Genomic DNA, 23,985 nt, shown 5'->3' on the forward strand with positions numbered 1-23,985 from the left:
AGGCAAGCTCAGCTCACAAAGGAAACACCATGAGAACAGGGTGAACCTGGGCCTAGAGACCCTCCCCTTATGCTGGTGACCTGGGGATGTCTATTATGCTCAGAAATCCTCTTTAGCCTATCCACATATCTCTTTCTAAATCTGATTATCCTTCCAGGGGGACCACTAATACATACATCAGTAAGTACAGCTTCCATTATATTAAACACTTAAGGCCACACTTTCCTCCAGAATGCACCTGATCCTACCAGGCTGAATCCCCGGCTAACCTGATAGCCATTTGGCCCTTCTGCAGAAATTCAAAATGATGTATTTCCCAGGGGTTCTGGAAGACTTTTGAAAATGGCATCAAATTCAGTTATAAACTCATTTTCTGAATTCCTTTTTCCATGCCTGTTTGCATGACCCATCCTCCCAAGCTCAGTTCAAAATCTATTGACTCTATTAGCCACATTGAGACTGACTTGTTCTCATCTCAGTTTACAAGGTCTTTGTTACCTCCATCATAACACTGGTTGCAACTTAAATCATCTGCTCTGTTACAACTGAAAAGATAGAGAGCAAAGATCAGGCTTTTTCTTCTCATTCTTCACAACACCCAGCAGCATGCTTTGCATATAGGATGTGCTCCATAAAGAAGGGAAGATGAAGTAGTTAAAAGGGAAGAAAGAAAGACCAGGGAGAAGCCATTTCTCTGGGTTTTTGATGAAATGAATAGCAATCCTGTCATCATTTTATTTCAAATGGCTTATGTAAAAAGGTTAATAAATTGCATTTTAATGATTTGTTTTCACTATACTGGCTTCTTGATTTTTAAATTATAAATTGTTAGTTATCTTGATAGTGAACAAGACATCACTAAGGGAAAGTAAAAAAAATGGAATAATAATAATAGCCAACATTTGTTGAACTATGAAGATAAAACTCTGTGATTAGTGTTTTATATGTATATTCTCATTTAAGCCTCATAACAACTCAGTGAAATAGGTATTATTATCCTCTTTCTGCAATAAACTGAGTCTTAAATAGGAAAAGTAATCTACCCATGGTCACACCACTAGTAACTGGTATATCTAAGATTCAAGCTCAAGGCTATATGATGCCACCAGACTTCTCACCCACTTGCTCTACTGTCCAGGGTTCAGAGAAAATACAGGCATAACACTAAAAATACACGTTTTCCTAAGGAGTTTTTCAAATGTTATCTCAACAACTTTTTTTCAGGCAAACTGCTTACTGAGAATTTGTGTGAGTATATTATTTACTTTCTCTTTTGTATGGCTTTTTCTAGGGTTATATAGATACAGCCTTAGCACTTAGCATGGGCCCAAACTTGCAGAAGATATTTAGTAAATACTCACTGAGTTCATAGTTTGGGTCAACTAATATAATAGTTTTGAATTCTAATTTCCTCAGGAATAAGTAATAAAATGATTTGGGAAACTGGTGTGAAGAATAAAATTGCAATTATAACATTACTTCTATAAATATAAAAAGCTAGGGCTTCCCTGGTGGCACAGTGGTTGAGAGTCCGCCTGCCGATGCAGGGGACTTGGGTTCGTGCCCCGGTCCGGGAGGATCCCACATACCACAGAGCAGCTGGGCTTGTAAGCCATGGCCGCTGAGCCTGCACGTCCGGAGCCTGTGCTCTGCAACGGGAGAGGCCACAACAGTGAGAGGCCCATGTACCACAAAAAAAAAAAAAAAAAAAAAAAAGCTAGATGTTGAATGGATAGGCTCAATGCATTTTTATCAAAAACTTAAAATATCTCTTGGGTCCACTCTACTGTTCTTACCTTCCCGGATGGCTGTAAATGGGACTCCTTCCTCTGCATTCATGCTGATGACTTTTAAAGCCACTAGTTGTCCATTTATCCTAGAAGAGTGGGGGGAAAGGACACAGATTTGTTGACATGGCCCACAGCAGCAATTTATACTAAGGATGGTTTAACAAAAGTAGCTTTCCTTCAAAATTTATTCCAGTATATGAAATGTACAATTTTCTCAAAATAAAAAAGTTTAAAAAGTCATATGTATATATCAAGCCATTGTTTTCTCTTTACCAAAGTGATATATATTTATTACAGAAAATATGGAGAATATGGGAAAGCACAGAAAAAAATAACCCAACAAAGCCAGCTTCATATTTTGATGTATATTGTTTCTTTTATTTCCCTTTGTGCACTTGTTTGAGCCATTCTTATTTTTCATCTGAATTATTGTAATGACCTCCTAGCAGTCTTTCTGCTTATATGTTTGTACCCCTACTGTCTACTTCCAACAGTAGCCCAGGGCATCTTTTTTAAAGTGAAAGTCAAAACAAGTCACTTCTGTGCTCAAAACCCACCGTCATCTCCACATTTCATTCTGAATAAAAGCCAAATTCTTACAATTGCCTCCTAGGTGCTACCTGACCTGCCCAGTCCCACCATTCTCTCTCTCTTCATCTCTTACTCTCCCCTTATTCATTGTTCTGTTTGCTGATGTAAGCTAAATGCCAGAGAACAGAGAAGATTTTAATGTAAGTATAACTATATTGTTTTTAATACAGTGGGATTCACATCGTATTATTAGGATCCTGTTTTTCCTCCATTTAACTTTTTCTGTTAGTCATTCTTGTATTATTTGACATTGAATAGTAACATTTCATCATATAAATATGTACAATGTATTTTGCCAATTCCAAATATTTTAACATTGTTTCTAACTTTTGGCTATTATAAAAATGCCTGGACGATCATATTTGTTCATATTTGTAGATAAATCTTTTCATACAGCCTCTGTTATTTTCTTAGGGTCATGGTGGAATTGCTAAATCAAAGAGTATGCAGTGCACAAATTTTTATTGTTTTGAACACATGTTCCCAAATTGTGCCGCAGAGTGATCACACCACTAACTGGTCATGAGCCTGGCCATTCTAGCACCCTCTCGCCAACAGCGGGCAGCATTGTTTGTTTTTTGTTGTTGTTGTTGCTTTAAGATTTCATATTTTAGAACAGTTTTAGATTTACAGAAAAGTTGAGAAGATAGTACAGAAAATTCTCATATACCTCACATCCAGTTTCCTCTGTTGTTGAAATCTTATATCAGTATGATACATTTGTTAAAATTAATGAGCCAACATTGATACATTATTATTAACTAAAGCCCTTAGTTTATTAGGAATTCTTTAGTTTTTTTTTTTTTTGCAGTAAAATTGTATTGCTTGTTGTGGGTTGCATTGTAAATTGGTAAAATTTGGGGAAATGCAACATGATCATATGTGTGAAAAGCCATAAAACTACCACACTCAGGAATTTTTCTCAATAGTTACTTAACAAAGATTTCAATAATTCCACGTGCATGAAAGATATCATTCACTGTGTTAGTTACAATAGAAAAAAATAGAAATAGCTGAAATGTTCAACATTGGAGAAAAAACTGATTTGATACATTTACATATTGCAATATGATTACCAGGATTTCTTTAGTTTTTACCTGATGTCCCTTTTCTATTCCAGGATCTCTTCTAGGACACCACATTGCATTTAGTTGTCATGTCTCTTTAGGCTCCTCTTGGCTGTGACAGTTTCCCAGACATTCCTTGTTTTTGATGACATTAAAGGTTCTGAGGAGTACTGGTCAAGTATTTTGTAGGATACCGCTCTATTGGAATTTTTCTGATGTTTTTCTTATGATTAGACCACAGTTATGGGTTTTGGTTTCATCACATCATATTAAAGGTACATACTGTCATCAAAATTTATGGCTTTTGATGTGGCCTTAATCACCTGGCTCAGGTAATACTTATCAGGTTTCTTCACTGTAAAGTTATTCTCCCCCCACCCCCTTCCATACTGAACTTTGGGAGAATGTCACTATGAGTAGCCCACACTTAAGCACTGGAAAGTTATGCTCCACCACCCTGAGGGTGGGTTATCTGCATAAATTATCTGGAAATTTGTCTCTTCTCTCCCATTTATTAATTAACTGAACCACTTATTTACAGCACTATGGACTCAAAGTCACTTTATACTTTGGGTTACAACCCAATAAATACTATTTTATTAATTTTGTTGCTCACATTTTTCCACCTTCGTTCTTTGGGAGCTTTTTCAGTTGGCTCCTAGGTATCTTTGACATATCCCCATAAATGTGGGGCTTCTTTTTGGGGGGCATGTTTTTATCTTCATTTTTTGGCCTATTTAATAGGTAAAAAGGATTATCACACTTTAATTTCTATTCCTTTAAATAACTGTGGAACTGAGTTTTCATAAGGTTATTGGTCTTTTCTGTTCTTTTGTGGTTTACCTGTTTGCCCATTTTTTATTGAAATATTTTACATATACTTTTCACCAATTTCTTTTGTTTGCCTTATCATATCTTTGAAATTTTAAACTTAAAAATTTTTATGATGCTCAGTATTTTCCAAAATGTTTTACCTGGAACATAGCTCTGTGAAATTCTCCCTATCCCCTACCCTAAATTTTTCTGTTCAAATATGTTTAGAAAATGCTTTATACTTCAAAATTTTTCTTCATCTTTTTAATTTTAATTTTAATTTATTTATTTATTTTGCGGTACATGGGCCTCTCACTGCCGTGGCCTCTCCCTTTGTGGAGCACGGGCCCCGGACGTGCAGGCCCAACGGCCATGGCCCACGGGCCCAGCTGCTCTGTGGCATGAGGGATCCTCCCGGACCGGGACACGAACCCGTGTCCCTGCATTGGCAGGTGGAATCCCAACCACTGTGCCACCAGGGAAGCCCTCTTCATCATTTTTAGAGAGTCATGGTATACATCAACATTTTAAAGATGCTGATCCAATAAAGGATCACATTTTATTTTGTTCTAGGGTTACTCGTGTCAATTGCACAATGGTAATGGTTTCAGTGAAACTTCTATTAAGGTGTCTCAGAACTGGGGGGGTCCCTAGAACGTACTTGGATAGATGGGGCACCATGGACATGTCCAATCTTCCCTTACAGGTTGTGACTTAAGTGTTACATATAGACAGACCTTTCCAGTCCAAAAGTTACACAGACTTCCCCTGTTTATTCTTCTAGCTCTTGTATGTTTCCTTTTTCATTTAACTCTTTAATCCACTGGGAATTTATATTGTATATTTACCTTTTCCAAATTGCTAACAATCGTCCCAACTCCATTTATTGGACTGTTTATTTATTTATTTATTTTCCCTGCTGATTCGACATGTCACCATGATTGTATATTAGATCTTACTAATACTTGGATTTGGGACTGTTCTGAACTTTTACAAATCGTATTTCTTTGATCTGTCTTATACTTGTGCTACACTATTTTAATTATCGTAGCTTTTGAACATATTTAGAATACATTAAAACTCTAAATTACAGAATCATTGACATCTTTGTGCTACTAGATATTCTAATCCAATATAGATATCTATATCCTTACAAGGGTCCCTGAAATGATCTACAAGACCCTATATAAGGCCCTACTGCATCTGCAGCTCCTCACTGTCCTCACATCCTTCCATTCTCCCAGCCCAGTGCCAGGCCTGCTCCTGCCTCAGGGATTTGCTACTTGCTGTTCCCTCTGCCTGAAACTCTCTTCCACTACACACTCACACAGCTCATGCCTCACCTTTGTCAGTCTCTGTTCAACTGTTCCTTTCTCAGTGAGGCCTCCTCTCTCACTATTTAAAATAGTAATTCACCACCCCACTCTGGCACTCCCTATTCCTCTTCCCTGTTTTATTCTTTTCCAAAGTATTTTCACTCTTTGACAAACTCAGTCAAAGAGTTCATTTGTTTATTGCCTCTCTCACCCCCACTAGAACATACACTCCATAAGAGCAGGGATTTTTGTCTCTTTTGTTTTCCAATGAGTCCTTATTGGCTAAAATAGTGCCTGGCACAGAGTAGGTGCTTAATAAATATGAGTAGAATGAATGAATGCCTTTCTGGCTTTTTCTTCAAGTCTTTTATATCCCTTACTCAATCTTTATATAAATCCTGCCTTTTTTTTTTTTAAATTTTTGGCCGCGTTAGGTCTTTGCTGCTGCGCGTGGGCTTTCTCCAGTTGCGTTGAGCGGGGGCCACTCTTAGCTGCGGTGCACAGGTTTCTCATTGCAATGGCTTCTCTTGTTGTGGAACACGGGCTCTAGGCACGTGTGCTTCAATAGTTGTGGCACACGGGCTCAGTGGCCGTGGTCCACGGGCTCCAGAGTACAGGCTCAGCAGCCGTGGCACACAAACTTACTTGCTCCACGGCATGTGGGATCTTCCCAGACCAGGGATCGAACCCATGTCTCCTGCACTGGCAGGTGGATTCCCAACTACTGCGCCACCAGGGAAGTCCCAATCCTGCCCGTTTTTGATTGTAATGATTTTTTTTGTTGTTGCTTTTTGAGAATAATTTCCCCTATAATATTTTCTATTATTGCTAATAGAAATTCTATTATTGCTATTGGTTATTGCTAATACATAAGACAACTTTTGATAAGTATATTTTGATTTTGTAACTGATCACCTTATTGTTCTATCTCACTACTTCTAATAGTTTCTTAAATGACTCTTTTGGGTTTTTTTAGGTAGACAATTCTATAATCCACAAAAATTATATTCAGTCTTTTTTTCCTCGTTGCATTGGCTAGAATGCTTATGATATAATCTTTAACAACAGAGAATAGTGGGCAGCCTTGCCCTACCTCTAACTTAATGGTGATGTCTCTAGTATTTAACAAAGAAAAAGTATGTAGACTATTGATTTGAACTTATTCTACAACATAATGAGTAATTATCATTCTAATCCTATTTTGTTCAGAGTTTTAAAAACTAGAAATTGATGTTGAATTTATCAAATGCCTTTTTGACATCTATCTCTATATGTTTTAAGCTTATAAATGTAATGCTTTTGTGGTAAGGAATAAAGTGAAAAGTTTGAGCGACCTTTCTCCATTCCAGTTTCAACCACTAGAAGTAGCTACTTTTAATAATCCCTTGTATATTTTTCCAGATTCCTCTAGGCACATACAAATTTGTACATGAACAGTGCTTTTTTTCTAAATGAGATCTTATATTGTTCTGTAACTTGCTTGTTTCTCATAAAATATTGGGCATCTTTTCATACATCTTATACTCTAGATGGTTGCATGCTATTTAATTTTATAGTGATAATTCAGCCAGTCCTCCATTAATGGATATTTGTAACCAGGTTTTTACGTTTTCTATTATAAATCTTGCTGCAGTTAATACACTGTTACATATATCTCTGTGCACTTGGACAGGGTATATATTTGTAATGTATTTTTCATCCTATTACTAGGCTGAATCCCTTGAAGGAAATCTTTTATATTCTTAGTACCTAAGATAGTTTATGGAAGTGAATTAAATCCTGTTTTTACATAATATATTTAAAATGGTATCTCCTCCCAAATCCTCTTTAACAAGTAAAAATTATAACACAAGTCCTAAGATAAATAATAGTCTTGTATTTATATTAAATTTTTAAAATTAACATTTAACTACTTTGAGCCATTATTTTTCTCCATTGGAGTAACATAAATTAAAGAAATCAGACCTTCTGACTATCCCACCTTGACTAAAAGCTGTGGAGTTCGTGAATCTTCCAAATACGTTTAACAAAGTTTTTATTAGCCAAAATGGGCACTTGCTTTCTGGATTAACAATCTTTTTATTCTCCAGCCATTTTGAGTAGAATTGCAAGTGTAGAATACCCAGGATTAATCATTCTTTGCATACTATGTCATACTTTGTAGAAACCAACTTCAGTTTCTTCTACAAAGGCCACGTGGAAGAAGGAAGGAGAAAACCCAAGGCTGCCATTGCAAACCTCTGTCATTGTGTTTTGGGCTGAATGGGGGGGATATGAAAATATCTGTAGAGATACCTTATCAACTGTACTTCCTACCAGGTGAAGAGCAGTAATTGTTCTTTGGGTCAGTAGTTGAGAAAGTTTAATTTGAATTGAATCAAAAAAAGGAAAAGCTGATAAATTAGTGGGCTGATTTTAATTGGGGCAGGAGAAGTTTGTTTTCTTTCAAGGCTACTTCAATAATCATGTCTTTCCCTATTGACTATGGGGTCTTGCATAGGTCCCGAACTTCTGTCCTGTGTCAGCTGGCTTCATAATGTCAAATCCTGGGGGTGAGATCCTCATCTCTAGTCTCTCCCAGCTAATGAGTCACTCACCGGCTAATCCCCTTGTAAACTGTAGCGTAAGAACCTTCACCCAGCTTCTCCAAGTTCAAGTAAGATGAGGCTGCCCCAAAGGGGAGGCTCTTCCTCTGCATAAGGGGAATGAGGAGGAGTGAGAGGGGGGAAAGAAAAGAGCATTTTTTTAGTGTTGCCTTTTTTTTCCCCCAGAGAAATTAGACAGCATTGCAGAATGTACTTGGGAAGGTCTGCTCAGTAATTGCCCTGGAAATAAGGTCCAGCCTCTCTAGACAAGCACACATTAAATTCTTGATCAACATCAGCTGCTCACTCACCCACTGAAAACCCTGACTCAGATCCTCTTCCTGAAAAGAATCGCTGTTACTCCGTGGCCTTTTACTCTTGAACTTCCGGGCACGGACAGCCTGAAGTCCCCTGGGGTGAAATGAAGTCATGGAACATGATGCTTCTTTTAGGTCTGTTAGCTAGAGAAAAAGGAAAGTGCAGGAATAAAATTTATGCAAAGTCAAGACTCAATGGCTAGCATAAACCACTTTTTCTTTATTTGCCTGATGTTAACTCTTCAAATGGTTTCCAAGTTTCCTATACGCCCAAAAGGCACCTTTCCTGAACATCAGTTCCTTAAAAAAAAAATAAATAAAATAATGATATCAACTGCTGAAACACAACATTTTCTCTTCACCTAAAAATATATCTTTAAACACTTAGGTTAACCTAAATTTCTTTGATGGGTGGTTTCAAATTTTTCTCTGTTAAACCTACACTCTTTTTTTTTATGTCCCCTTAATTTCTCTTTTTAGGGGAAAAATTTTCTAGTATAACATTGCTAATAAACATGAACTAATTACTGAAATTTTTAATCCGTAGGGTACCATTACTGCAGCTTGCTTTTTGAGGTTCAGCTCTCTAATTTAGTACTTCAGAGATTTCAAGAGAATAACTCTCGATTTCAAGTCAAGTGAGTTTCATGCAGCCCAAAGCATAGGATTATTTTTCCCTTTTGGCTTAAAAGAAAATCTCCAAATTTGATAACAACAATCACAAATTCTCTGTGACTTTAATAGAATTTTCTTTTTATTGATTTAGACCTAGTGCAGGAAAACCAGACCCTGCTACAGAAAGGGAGCCTCTGAACTCCTCGGTTTATGGATAGAGGAGGATGCTGCTCCTGGAATACAAATACCTTGATCGCAGCCTCCATCATCACCGGAGCACTCCTCTGACGGCTGTGTGCATCTCCTCCCTCCCAACAGCAATGGCAGCTGCATCCAGGCTGCAGAGTCTTTGCACACAGCTCTTGGCCCATAATCTTCTAGGTTCAAGGAGAAAACCCGGCACTTGAACCTCTCTCCCTCTGCCTCTCCTTCCTTGTTCACTCCCTTTTTGCCAGAGGTCAGCAATGCTGGAGCTTTCATATGACTCACATGAGGGCTCTGCTTGGAGCAGCCTCATGACTTCAGCAGTTTTTCTTCATCGCAAGAAACTACACATCAGAAAGGCGGCCGCCTGCATTCATTATGTGCGCAACTGAAACCAGGACAGCTAATATTGGGAAAGAATAAAATTTGGCACAATTAAAGTTCTTATTCCAGTCACAAGTTTGTGCTACTGGTATTCACGGTTTTTATGAATTTACATTGCTTATCCATATTATTGATAATATTTATTAGGCTTTCCTGGTGCTAAAGTGGATATGTTGAGGAGTATTTTCCCCCTGCCCTTCATCTGAAAGTATTTTATTTTTAAGACTTCAAAATAAATTTGCAACCTAGCCAACTTTTAGTAGTCAAAGAAACCACAGAACCCTAAAACAGGAAGAAAGGTAGATATCTACTCCATCTCTTTGCCTTTAAGCAATAGTGTAACTAAGAGTCCCAATGGGTACTCATTCATTCACCAATTCAAATACTATCTAGTGAGCACCTGTGTTGTTCTTATTACTAAACAGGTAACAATGTTACACAATGGTGGAGAGAGAGAAGTTTGCATGAAATAGCTCCTTCTCTCCCTCTTTCCTCCCCTCTCCCTGCCTCTTTCCTTCCACATAAATGTAATTAACGTTTACTATATTAATACCATGACATGTCAAGGATACTTCAAGCTAGTTTGCAGTCTTTGAACAGAACTTTTCTCTCTCATAGACTCCTAAGGTCATTGTCACTATAATGTGCTAATTAGAGTGAGATGGAAAATAAGACACATATAAACACACACACACAATCATTAAGGAAAAAATAAGTCATGTCTATTATCACAACAATATTTATATATATTTGATATCTGAACCTTACAAGAAAAGCTTTTCAGATAATTTAATTATAAGCATGTATGAAGTTTCATTTCAAAATTGCCACAAGAGACCTAAAACAAGTCAATTCAAAGATTCATTCCAATTAGAGACATTTAGTAAACACAACAGCAACAACAAACAGACTAGTTAACACTAATACAAAAAAATATTTTGTTAAACGATTAAACTTTTGCCGGATAATCAACAGAGAGTGAGAGAAGCTAGTTTCTCAAAATGTTTAATTCCATTAGAATTGAACATAATTTGATTATAATACATTTTATCAGAAATGCTGATTTCTTCCTAAAAGATTGTGAAGTTTGTTATACAAAAGTTATACCCCAGACCAGGTTTGAGACAGTTATTCTTTATCACCCTCTAATTATTGTAAGTTTCAGAATTTTTAAAAGATTTGCATTTTTATTAGCCTAGGGGTAATTGACCTAAGTCTCAAGTTGCTAAAACAGAATAGTTTGATTTTTTTAAAGTTTAAAACGGTATGTTTAGATACTAGAATGGGCTACTGAGGGAAATTGTGAAATACCCTTCAGAATTTTCAAAAATAAAATAATTTATGGTCTTGTTTAAAGTCAAGGAAATGACTTAAGATATTTTCTAGCTCTATGTGATAAACAATTTTTGTTACCAAAGATTTCTGAATAAGGACAGAAGACTTCGATGATTTCATTTTGAATTGTGAATCAGACCCAGTTCATGTGCCACTCCAGGTTGGCTGGACCTGCCTCAGGGCCTGGTTGGCTTCTTAATGGGAGAAACCTACTATGCTGTCTTGAAGCATGGCCACTCTTACTCATAGACCAAAGATCCCTCACACCAGAAGCTGACAAGGAGAGACCCCTGTGTCTTGCTACCAGTCTGAATGGACAAACAGAAGCTCTGGCTTCTCTAGCAACTACCTGCAAGGGCCAGGTGACACAATCGAGGAATGCAGGAAGTCCCACGGAAGGACTTCCACTATGAAACCAGCGATGTTTGTTGTGGAGCTGAAGCCAGCTCAGAAACATGCTCCATTTATGCTCTCCTTTCTTCCCTCATTTACTTCCCTTTCCCTCTCATTTCTGCTTCCCTGGGATTGCTATGACACTTCCCCCTCAAAATGAAGTGTTTGCATTTAAGCTTTTTATTTTTTTATTTTTATAAATTTATTTATTTTTGGCCGTGTTGGGTCTTTGTGGGCTTTTCTCTAGTTGCGGTGAGCGGGGGCTGCTCTTCATTGCGTGGGCGGGCTTCTCACTGTGGTGGCTTCTCTTGTGGAGCACAGGCTCTAGGCATGCGGGCTCAGTAGTTGTGGCTCACGGGCTCTAGAGCGCAGGCTCAGTAGTAGTAGCGCACGGGCTTAGTTGGTCTGCGGCGTGTGGGATCTTCCCGGACCAGGGCTCGAACCTGTGTCCCCTGCACTGGCAGGCGGATTCTTAACCACTGTGCCACCAGGGGAGCCCTGCATGTAAGCTTTTGCTTGAGGTTCTGTTTCCAAGGAATCTGTGTTGACAAATGGTAGCCATTTTTTTTAAATTAGCAGTAAAATTATAGGTTATTAATATTTTCAGGCTAGATACTCCCACCCTACAATTTTGGAGTCTTTTTTCCTTTCTCAATTGGTGTGTATTCAAACAGCTAAGTTTAGTTGAGAGTTTGCACTTTTTCTAATCTTGCATTCTGTCTTTATTTGATTTAGCCAGATTATTAGGAATTTTGGTCTAATTATAACCTTTCTAGAATATGTAGATAATCATAAACATTCAACAGATATTAACATGAAAAATAATGTGAAGTCTGTGTCAGAAACATTAAAAATAATCCACCTACATCCAATGGAGTGCAGCTGTAAAAAAAACCACCACTCTATATAATGACATGCAGTGATCATCAATATATACTTTTAAGTGAAAAACAGACAAAGATATTACAAAAAAAGAAAATTACAGACTAATGTCACTGATGAACATAGACGCAAAAATCCTCAACAAAATTCTAGCAAACAGAATGCAACAACACATTAAAAGGATCATACACCATGATCAAGTGGGATTTATGCCAGGGATGCAAGGATTCTTCAATATACACAAATCGATCAATGTGATACACCATAGTAACAAATTGAAGAATAAAACAATATGATCATCTCAATAGATGCAGGAAAAGCTTTTGACAAAATTCAACACCCATTTATGATAAAAAAATCTCTGCAGAAAGTGGGCACAGAGGGAACCTACCTCAACGTAATAAAGGCCATATATGACAAACCCACAAAAAACATCATTCTCAATGGTGAAAAACTGAAAGCATTTCCTCTAAGATCAGGAACAAGACAAGGATGTCCACTCTCTCTACTCTTAATCAACATAGTTTTGGAAGTCCTAGCCATGGCAATCAGAGAAGAAAAAGAAATAAAAGGAATACAAACTGGAAAAGAAGAAGTAAAACTGTCACTATTTGCAGATGATATGATACTATACATAGAAAATCCTAAAGATGCCACCAGAAAACTACTAGAGCTAATCAATGAATTTGGTAAAGTTGCATGACACAAAATTAATGCACAGAAATCCCTTGCATTCATATACATTAACATTGAAAGATCAGAAAGAGAAATTAAGGAAACAATCTCATTCACCATTGCAAGAAAAAGAATAAAATACCTAGGAATAAACCTACCTAAGGAGGTAAAAGATCTGTACTCAGAAAACTATAAGACACTGATGATAGGAATCAAAGATGATACAAACAGATGGAGAGATATACCATGGTCTTGGATTGGAAGAATCAATATTGTCAAAATGACTCTACTACCCAAAGCAATCTACAGATTCAATGCAATCCCTATCAAACTACCAATGGCATTCTTCACAGAATTAGAACAAAAATTTTACAGTTTGTATGGAAACACAAAAGACCGCAAATAGCAAAAGGGACCTTGAGAAAAACAAAACAGAGCTGGAGGAATCAGGCTCCCCAACTTCAAATTATACTACAAAGCTACAGTAATCAAGACACTATGGTACTGGCACAAAGACAGAAATATAGATCAATGGTACAGGATAGAAAGCCCAGAGATAAACCCATGCACATATGGTCACCTAATCTATGATAATGGAGGCAAGAATATACAATGGGGAAAAGACAGTCTCTTCAATAAGTGGTGTTGGGAAAACTGGGCAACTACATGTAAAAGAATGAAATTAGAACACTCCCTAACACCATATACAAAAATAAACTCAAAATGGATTAAAGACCTAAATGTATGACTGGACACTATAAAACTCTTAGAGGAAAACATAGGAAAAACACTCTAACACAAATCACAGCAAGATCTTTTTGACCCACTTCCTAGAGTAATGAAAATAAAAACAAACAAATGGGACCTAATGAAACTTAAAAGCTTTTGCACAGCAAAGGAAACCATAAACAAGATGAAAGGGCAACCCTCAGAATGGGAGAAAATATTTGCAAATGAAGCAACTGAAAAAGGATTAATCTCCAAAATATACAAACAGCTCATGGAGCTCAATGTCAAAAAAACAAACAACCCAATCCAAAAATGGGCAGAAGACCTAAATAGACATTCCACCAAAGAAGACATACAGATGGCCAAGAGGCACATGAAAAGATGCTTAATGTCACTAATTATTAGAGAAATGCAAATCAAAACTCCAATGAGGTATTACCTCACACCAGTCAGAATGGCCATCATCAAAAAATCTACAAACAAGGGCTTCCCTGGTGGCGCAGTGGTTGAGAGTCCGCCTGCCGATGCAGGGGACACGGGTTCGTGCTCCGGTCCGGGAAGATCCCACATGCCGCGGAGCGGCTGGACCCGTGAGCCATGGCCGCTGAGCCTGCGCGTCCGGAGCCTGTGCTCCGCAACAGGAGAGGCCACATTAGTGAGAGGCCCGCGTACCGCAAAAAAAAAAAAAAAAAAAAAAAAAATCTACAAACAAAAAATGCTGGAGAGGGTGTGAAGAAAAGGGAAACCTCTTGCTCTGTTGGTGGGAATGTAAATTGATACAGCCACTATGGAGAACAGTATGGAGGTTCCTTTGAAAACTAAAAATAGTACTATCATATGACCCAGGAATTCCACTATTGGGCATATACCCTGAGAAAACCATAATTCAAAAAGAGTCATGTACTCCAATGTTCATTGCAGCTCTATCTACAATAGCCAGGACATGGAAGCAAACTAAATGTCAATAGAGTAATGGATAAAGAAGATGTGGTGTAAATATACTATGGAATATTACTCAGTCATAAAAAGGAATGAAATTAGGTCATTTGTAGAGATGTGGATGGACATAGAGTCTGTCATACAGAGTGAAATAAGTCAGAAAGAGAAAAACAAATATCGTATATTAACACAGATACGTGGAATCTAGAAAAATGGTACAGGTGAACCTATTTGCAGGACAGGAATAGAGACGCAGACATAGAGAATGGATGTGTGGACATGGGGGCAGGAAGGGGAGGGTGGGACGAATTGGGAGATTAGGACTGACATATATACACTACCATATGTAAACTGGATAGCTAGTGGGAACATGCTGTATACCAAGGGAGCTCCGCTCGGTGCTCTGTGATGACCGAGATAGGTGGGCTTGGGGAGGGAGGCTTGAGGGAGGGTGAGAGGGAGGTCCAAGAGGGAGGGGATATATGTATACATATAGCTGATTCCCTTCTTTGTAGAGAAGAAACTAACACAACATTGTAAAGCAACTATACTCCAATAAAAAATTTTTAAAAAGTCCAAAGCAGTATAAAAAGTTGAAAAAAAAAACTATATGATGACATGCAGTGGTCATCAAAATATATTTTTTTGGTTTTTTAAAATTTTTATTTTATTTTATTTTGATTCTTTTCTCTTTTTTAAAATTAATTAAATAATTTTTGGCTGCGCTGTGTCTTTGTTGTTGCACGTGGGCTTTCTCTAGTTGCAGAAAGCAGGGGCTCTTCATTGCGGTGTGCAGGCCTCTCATTGTGGTGGCGTCTCTTGTTGCGGAGCACGGGCCCTAGGCACACGGGCTTCAGTAGTTGTGGCTCGCGGGCTCTAGAGCACAGGCTCAGTAGTTGTGGTGCACGGGCCCAGTTGCTCGAACCCCTGTCTCCTGCATTGGCAGGCGGATTCTTAACCACTGCACCACCAGAGAAGCCCCAAAATATATTGTTAAGCGAAAAAAGCAAAATGCTTTTGTGTGTTACATTTTGTGGCAAAGAAATGTGGGAAAATAAAATGTAGTCATTAGTTTTACTAATAGTAGCAATATTACTACTACTATTTTGAAACTGTTATTGGTGTATTTTAGGATTAGACAAGTAAGTAATTATGCTAATGTCATTAGAAACCAAACTTTTCAGCTTAAGAGAAAATAAACATAAATATCAGATTGAAGAAATCAAGTAAAAATTATATGATCTAAAAAAAATTATATGATCTTAAATTTGATTTGGAAATATTGGTATACATATTTTGATTTTGATTATGATATTTTCCCTAAAAAAAAAAAGAAACAAACTCTGTCAACCAAAAAGATATATTAGAAACAATGACAACTCAACAGAAATGAGCAGTCCTGGTGCTCAATCTGTGATCTCTAAATACCATTTTCCATTAAAAAGAATCAAGGATCCATGGAGAAGTGGTGGCTGAATGTGTGGAGGATGAAATCTAGAAAGTTATCAAGAATTTGTCCAAGGCTCATCTTAAATCAGTGGAGTCACGTCAAAAAGTACACGGGGGCTTCCCTGGTGGCGCAGTGGTTGAGAGTCCGCTTGCCGATGCAGGGGACAGGGGTTCGTGCCCCGGTCCGGGAAGATCCCACATGCCGCAGAGCGGCTGGGCCCGTGAGCCATGGCCGCTGGGCCTGCGCGTCCGGAGCCTGTGCTCCACAACGGGAGAGGCCACAACAGTGAGAGGCCGGCGTACCGCAAAAAAAAAAAAAAAAAAAAGGACACGGGAACCAACTTGAAAGGACTCCCATTTGCCTTAACATGGGACAATTTGAACACCAAAAAGAATAATGACTGCAATGGATTGAAACACACCAAATACATAAAATCCATAACTTCATAGTGACTCTAAATAAAAATGACCACTTGGAGGTTTCTAGTGCAGCAATTCATTACTCAGAATATTGATAAATAAAAGGGAAAAATCAAGTATTTATTTTGTCTTTTCTACACAAATTATTTTTCCAGGGTTATCAAGTAGTTAATGAGGGGGAAATTCTTCTTCATGGAAGAATTCCAGCTAATAAGTGCAGAAGAAATGACAGAAGTAGAAAATTCACTATTATGCAATCCCTAATGCAATAATAGTTCTAAGCAACAATCATCAATGGATGCTAAAATGATTAGGTGAAAGATTGATAAGGAATTCTGCAATGAAGGGTCAGGTTGACACCATCTAAGTCCTATGATCAATTTTAGCCTCACTAAATTTGGGACATCCAGACAGTATATGCCTCCTGATGTGATACAACAAAAATTGCACAGCATTACCTGTGAAGTATTTTTTTTTAACTTTTTAATTTATATTGGAGTATAGCCGGTTAACAATGTTGTGATAGTTTCAGGTGCACAGCAAAGGGACTCTACCATACATACACATGTATCCATTCTCCCCCAAATTCCCCTTCCATCCAGGCTGCCACATGACATTGAGCAGAGTTCCCTGTGCTATACAGTAGGTCCTTGTTGGTTATCCATTTTAAATACAGCAGTGTGTACATGTCGACCCCAAGCTCCCTGACTATCCTTTCCCCCGATCCTTCCGCCCGGTAACCATAAGTTTGTTCTCTAAGTCTGCAAGTCTGTTTCTGTTTTGTAAATAGGTTCATTCGTATCATTTCTTTTTAGATTCCACATATAAGGGATATCATGTGATATTTCTCTTTCCCTGTCTGACTTACACCTGAGAAGTATTTTTGACTAAGGAAAAAAGTTTAACCCGAATCTAATTAAATATCTACATCTAAAACCAAATTACGAGAAATACAGAGGACAGAAAAATTAAATAATACCACAAGGAAGCAAACAGCTAAATCAGAAAGGACAAATAACCTGATTTCTCTTAAAATATTGATGGCCAAAAAAAAAAGAAACAGTCAGGAGACATGACAAACAAATGCAATATGTAGACCTTGTCTGGATCCTGATTTGAATAAACTAACTGTAAACAATGTTTTTTTTTTCCCCCCAGCTTTACTGAGGTATAATTGACCAAAAAATTTGCATGTAATTAAGATGTACATGGTGATGTTTTGATATATGTATACATTGTGAAATGTCTACCACAAGCAAGCTAATTAACATATCAGTCCCTTCACAGTTAACCTTTGTGTGTGACAACAAGTGAGATCTACTCAGCAAATTTCAAGTATACAATACAATATTGTTAACTATAGTCACCCTGCTGCACATTAGAGCTCCAGAATTTATTCATCCTGCATACCTGAAACTTTGTACCCTCTGACCAACATTTCCCCATTTCCCCCACTCCCTAACACCTGGTAACAACTGTAAAATGACATTTCTTAGACAAGTATGGACATTTAAATATTGTATTAGATGACCTTAAGAATTCATTTTCAATTTTGCACAATGATTATGTTTTGAAAACAATCTTATGGTTAAAGATGAATACTAGGGGGCTTCCCTGGTGGCACAGTGGTTAAGAATCCGCCTGCCAGTGCAGAGGACATGGGTTTGAGCCCTGGTCCCCGGAAGACCCCACATGCCACAGAGCAACTAAGCCCATGCACCACAACTACTGAGCTTGCGCTCTAGAGCCCACGAGCCACAACTACTGAAGCCCGTGCGCCTAGAGCCCGTGCTCCACAACAAGAGAAACCACCGCAAAGAAGAGTAGCCCCTGCTCGGCGCAGCAACAAAGACCCAATGCAGCAAAAATAAATAAATAAATAAGTGAATGAATTAAAAAAAAAAGAAAATCTACCTTAAAAAAAAAAAAGATGAATGCTAAAGTATTTGCAGGTGGAATGATTTAATTTCCTTGCTTTAAAATATTCCAGAAAAATAATGCTGGAGACAAAAAAACCAAAATTGATAAAAATGTTGATAATTGATTAAGCTGAGTGATGGCTATATGGAGGTTCATTTTTGTTTAAGAATTTTCTAAACAAGAAAGTAGAATAAGAATAATAGTTTTGAAAATACATTCACATGAAATCCATGTATTCTGATTATTTATTTATTTCCTTATATCCCTGCCTATTTCCAACAAGGCAGGGCAGGGGAGGCTTTAGATAAAAGTCAAGTAGTAATAATAACAGCAACAGCTACCATGTCAGTGCCTGCTCTGTGCCAGACTCCATGCTGATCCTCCCAACTCCATGACAATGAGAAGGTACCATCATTATTCCCACTTAATCACGAGGGAACTGAATCTTAGAGAGTTTAAGTAACTTTCCCAAGATTACTAAACTAGCAAATAGTAGAAGATAATAAAGCTGCTCAAAGACTACTAAACTCCCCAGATTTTATTTAATGAGGACACACTGATAATTGTATCTGCATAAAGAGCATAAAATCTGTCTGTTTGGCCTCATTCTTTATTCATTATTAGGCTTACATTTAAATTAGTTATTATATTTAGGATAAATCAGTAATAGGTAAGTGACTCAAGTTTGTTAATCACCAGGCATGTGACATCATCTTCGGCCCAATACAAGCTAGAGTACGATTCTGAAATCCCATGCCTTCCTTCTTCCTGGAGTTCTTTAACTTGACACTTCCACATGCTCAGAGTGCTGTCTGCTGACAGTAAGCAGAACTGCAAGCACATGGCATCTGGTCTCCTTTGCACCTTTACATGCATCTGTGGTCTTTATTTACATCATACCATTATTGCCTATTAGTGTGCTATTTGTTTACTTGTACTCAGTTTTCACAATGAAGCTGATGGTGTAAATCCTAGTGTTATATTTTATTTCTATTGCCTTCAAGAAAGAGTAAAATTCAAAACTGATGAGTTAATTAGGAAGTATGTGGAGCAAGATGGTCATACTTCCAAATTTCACAAGTTCTCATTGATTTAAGACAATTTTGGAGTCCTGGGAATTTCTGCTCAGAAATGCCAAATGCCCCAGTCACAATTTTCTAGACTTAAATTCTGTGCCCCGACTCTGATACTAGACTCCTCGCATCCTGGCCTTATGTGCTGTGAATCAAAACTGTGAACTACAGATAGAACGCTGAAGAATGCTGAGTGATTCCATATGTATAGGTCCATATCTTAAAACCACTGGAAAGCAATGACAGGTTAAAAGAGACATTTCACAAGCAGGTTAAGAAATCTAATTGCAAGGTGTTCCTGTGACAGAATGGCTTAGCCTATGAAAGTATAAAATTACACTGAACGCTATACCTAAAGAGGACCCTTTGTCTAAAACTGTAGGAATCCTTGGCATATCTGTAGACGCAGGGAAAATGGAAAGACACTATTTCCCGTATAAGCAAAAAATAAAATTATGCTTCTACAGACTAGATGTTTTCTCTGTTGTTATTTGCATTTGTATGATTGTTTGTTTGTTTTAATTTCTTGAGTCTGAATGTATTAAGGGAAAATTCCAGAAATGACTTGAAGTGATGATTTGGTGCCCAATAAAATGGGGGACACCAATTTTATCCTTTATTTTTGATTTTTAATATATTATGAAATAATAATATGATTTTCAAAAAGAGTGATTTCACGTTCTCTTTATAAAGAATAAATTTGTATTTATAGCGTAAACAGGTTCCATGGTGAGGCAACTAGTCACACATTTAGTCCAAGTCTTCTGGCTAAAGGTAGAAAACAAATGACAATAATACTAAGGCAAACACATGGTTTACCTGTATTTACTCATAACAGTTCTGTAGTCAGAAGCATTAAACAATTTGCCCAAAGCCACACATGAAAAAAGTGGTGGAACCAGGATTTAAACCAAAGCAGAAAAGCTCTGATGTCTGTACTTTAAACCTACTTGACCATTTTCCTTCTTGATATAAATTAAGAGTTGGGAGATAATGTCATACCAAAGACTTACCATGCCTGTTCCTGGTCCTCTGTTCTTTCATTAGGCATTGCCACCTAATACGGCTACCATCTTTTGATCTGCTCTAACCAAGCACTTCATATATATTATCTCATTTAATTCTGTGACATAGATATTTATTCCCCCAATTTTAGATGAGAAAACTGAGGATTGCCCCACATTTTTTAGAGTATAAAGTGTCACAATTAGAATTTAAACCCACTGGTATTGATTCTAGGATCTGTGCTTTTAACCATGTCTCCACACAATGAGCACCCAGGTGCTATGAGCACCCTTTTCCCTGACATACAGTGGGTCCATTAACTCAGCACAGTGTTCTCTTGTACATGGACAGGAATTTTGTTTCTTGGTACCCAGAATGGTACTCTAAGCCATGTGAAAGAACTTCCTCTCTGACAGGAAACATGCATCCCTGAAAGCAGAAGCTGAAGTGAGTGTCTTCCTCCTGTGGTCTTCAGCACAATCTGCATCTCTTCCCAGTAGCCCCTCACAGTCAGTTTACAATGAGAACAATTAGTCCACTAAAGAAGTGCTCAGGCCGGTGACTAAAAATAATGCTACCGCTGTACAACGTGCCATTGTTAATTTCTGTGAAATGGATTAAAATGCTCCCATAATCTTCTTTAACATTGTCCTAAGGTTTCTTGCTCTGTCAGAGTAAAATGGTCTAGCCCGAAAACCCATCTTTTTTCATGCTGAAGCGTAGCACTCTCCAGAGTACTAAAAGTATTATAGTAGCTTTAGAACTGTTTGAAACCGTCTCCTGCAATTTACTATGACTTTAAAATATGTGTATATTGTGGGTCTATAAATACAAATAAACACAACTTACAAAAACCTGACTTGTAAATTTCTTATACCCACAAACTGTGTGGCCCACTCTGAGATTCCCTCTCCCCATCTCTGCTCCAGGATGCCGGATCCCCACCTAGTCTTTCATTCCGGAAAGCAGCCAGCCTTGTACCGACAGCACCACTAGGTGGCCAGGGTGGAGAACTGGCCAACTCGACTTTTCCTCCCTCCAAACGTCTTTTTTTCCTCAAGAGAATGCCCCAACCTCCTCCACCACACACTCACCTCAATTTTCTTTGGACGTTGCCACTCAGCCATGGTGATTCCACTTCAGGCGACCTTTCTCCAGTTTACACGTATCCGTTTTAAAATATCTTTTTTTTTCCTTCTCCTCACCCAGTTACTTCATAAGTTTTTCTTAATCTTCCAATTGCCTTTATCATATACAAAAGCCTAGCAGTTACTAGGGCTGGGCAAACCAAACTTGGCTCCAAGGCTCTGAAATGTAGAGGATTTTAAAAAATTAAGTGTTTTTAAACCTGTGCAAATCGATTAGGCCTCTTCCTCTCAGAAATACTGAGCCCTCCCCAGCTCCCAGTCCCCCAGAAGCCAGTTAGCTCCGGGCCAGGGCAGAGCCTTCAGTAACAGCTAGGGGAAAGCTGATGGGCTGGAGACCCAGAGTAAGAAAAGTATTTAAAAAATTAAAAAGAAAGGTAGGGGGCTTCCCTGGTGGCGCAGTGGCTGAGAGTCCGCTTGTCGATGCAGGGGACACGGGTTCGTGCCCCGGTCCGGGAAGATCCCACATGCCGCGGAGCGGCTGGACCCGTGAGCCATGGCCGCTGAGCCTGCGCGTCCGGAGCCTGTGCTCCGCAACGGGAGAGGCCACAACAGTGAGAGGCCCGCGTACCGCAAAAAAAACAAAAAAAACAACAACAAAAAAGAAAGGTAGGGAGGGAAAGGTGGGGGTGGGGAGAGGGAGAGAGGGAAGAATGAAAAAATGTTGGGAGAGGGAGACACAGAGAGAAAAAGAAAAAAAGGAAGAAAAGCTTAACCTGGGGAGACCCTTGTGCAGTTTCCTTTCTCATTGCTTCCCACCAGCCAGTGCCCGACTGGGATGAGGCATAAGTGGGGAAGAAGGGGGGCACCAAAAATGAACAAACAAACCCTCAGTAATCAAAACAAATTAAAATGATACATAATCTTGATGCAATATTTTTTGATGCAATAGTTTTAAATATAAATTTTTTTAAATTAATGCAAAAAATCCATGATGAACAGAATACAGTATTAACATTTTAAACAAAGACAAGCTGTTGCTTGTTTATTTACGACCTCTCATCTCTGCACACACAGAGCAGTCATTTCCAATCAACCCCTGGCCCCTACAGTGTGGTTGCTGACCCCTGCCCTTCCTCCCACCCCCCAACTGGCTGTGACAGTTTATGAGGGCTGATTGACAGGGGTGTGTAAGCAGATTGGCAATGTGGGATTTTTTTCCTATCTATCTATCTATCTATTATCTATCTATCTATGTTTTTCCAAATTATAGGGTTTTTATTAACTTTTTCTGATTGATTAAAAAATATGGGAGGATATTTAGATCTATACAGGTATAAGGGCGCAGGTTTTTCCTGTGGCTCGGGTTCCAGTATGGGGCGCTGTTTCCCACTCTGGAAATCCAAAACTTTCATCCAACTTTTCTCCTTGACCCTTAAAACCTGCCTTTCTTTAACTACCAGCATTCATGAAAAATTATTCATTCAATACCAAGGGGTTTTCCTTCTTGTTTTTTAAATTGTAAAATATTGCAGAAGTATTGATTTCAGGTATATTTATATATATATGTACATAGGCCCCATGGCATGGCATGTGGGACCTTAGTTCTCCACCAGGGATCCAATCCACACCCCCTGCATTGGAAGCACAGAGTTCTAACCACTGGACCACCAGGGAAGTCCCTCAGTTATATATATACATATATATACATTTTTGTTTTAATTAATTTATTTATTTATTTGTCTTTGGCTGCGTTGGATCCTCGTTGCGGCGTGTGGGCTTTCTCCAGTTGCAGCGAGCAGGCTTCTCATTGTGGTGGCTTCTCTTGTTGTGGAGCACAGGCTCTAGGTGCGCGGGCTCCAGTAGTTGTGGTGCATGGGCTTCAGTAGCTGCGGCACATGGCTCTAAAGTGCAGGCTCAGTAGTTGTGACGCACGGGCTTAGTTGAGCCGTGGCATGTGGGATCCTCCTGGACCAGGGCTCGAACCTGTGTCCTCTGCATTGGCAGATGGACTCTTAACCACTGTGCCACCAGGGAAGTCCCACCTCAGTTATATTTTTAATTGTAAATGCACATTATTTGAATGACATCATAAATCAAATAACATTTGTAGATTAGTCCAGGAACTAATCCATTATTTACCTCACTGTTACTATGGAAAAGCATGTTCTAAGTTTCAAAAAACTCATCTGCAAATACATATTTGAGATGCTATCTTTTGTAGGCTGGGGGCTAAATGCTTTCTTTAAATATTTATGACAATTTACATGTTATATGTGTAATACACACTAAGGAAGGAGGCCCTTTAGCCCAAACTACTGCTCTTTACTTTTAGGAAAAACAGTGACTTGTAATGCCCAGCTTGAGATCAGAAAGCTAAGCTATGCCAGTAGAATGG

General features: G+C 38.4%; 1 protein-coding gene across 1 annotated transcript in view; it reads right to left on the reverse strand.

The window, feature by feature from the left end:
• Nucleotides 1-23,985, reverse strand: part of CDK15 (cyclin dependent kinase 15) — a 118,966-nt gene that overhangs the window by 85,438 nt on the left and 9,543 nt on the right. The window contains exons 5-9 of the mRNA XM_073807393.1: nucleotides 21,597-21,809; nucleotides 9,343-9,701; nucleotides 8,474-8,623; nucleotides 8,175-8,269; nucleotides 1,797-1,876 (exon numbers count right to left, since the gene is read on the reverse strand). Coding sequence (XP_073663494.1) covers nucleotides 1,797-1,876; nucleotides 8,175-8,269; nucleotides 8,474-8,623; nucleotides 9,343-9,465 — 448 coding nt within the window. The 5' untranslated portion in view covers nucleotides 9,466-9,701; nucleotides 21,597-21,809. The remainder of the gene's footprint in view (nucleotides 1-1,796; nucleotides 1,877-8,174; nucleotides 8,270-8,473; nucleotides 8,624-9,342; nucleotides 9,702-21,596; nucleotides 21,810-23,985) is intronic.

Source organism: Tursiops truncatus, chromosome 7 (assembly GCF_011762595.2).
Source record: "Tursiops truncatus isolate mTurTru1 chromosome 7, mTurTru1.mat.Y, whole genome shotgun sequence".
NCBI lineage: Eukaryota > Metazoa > Chordata > Mammalia > Artiodactyla > Delphinidae > Tursiops > Tursiops truncatus.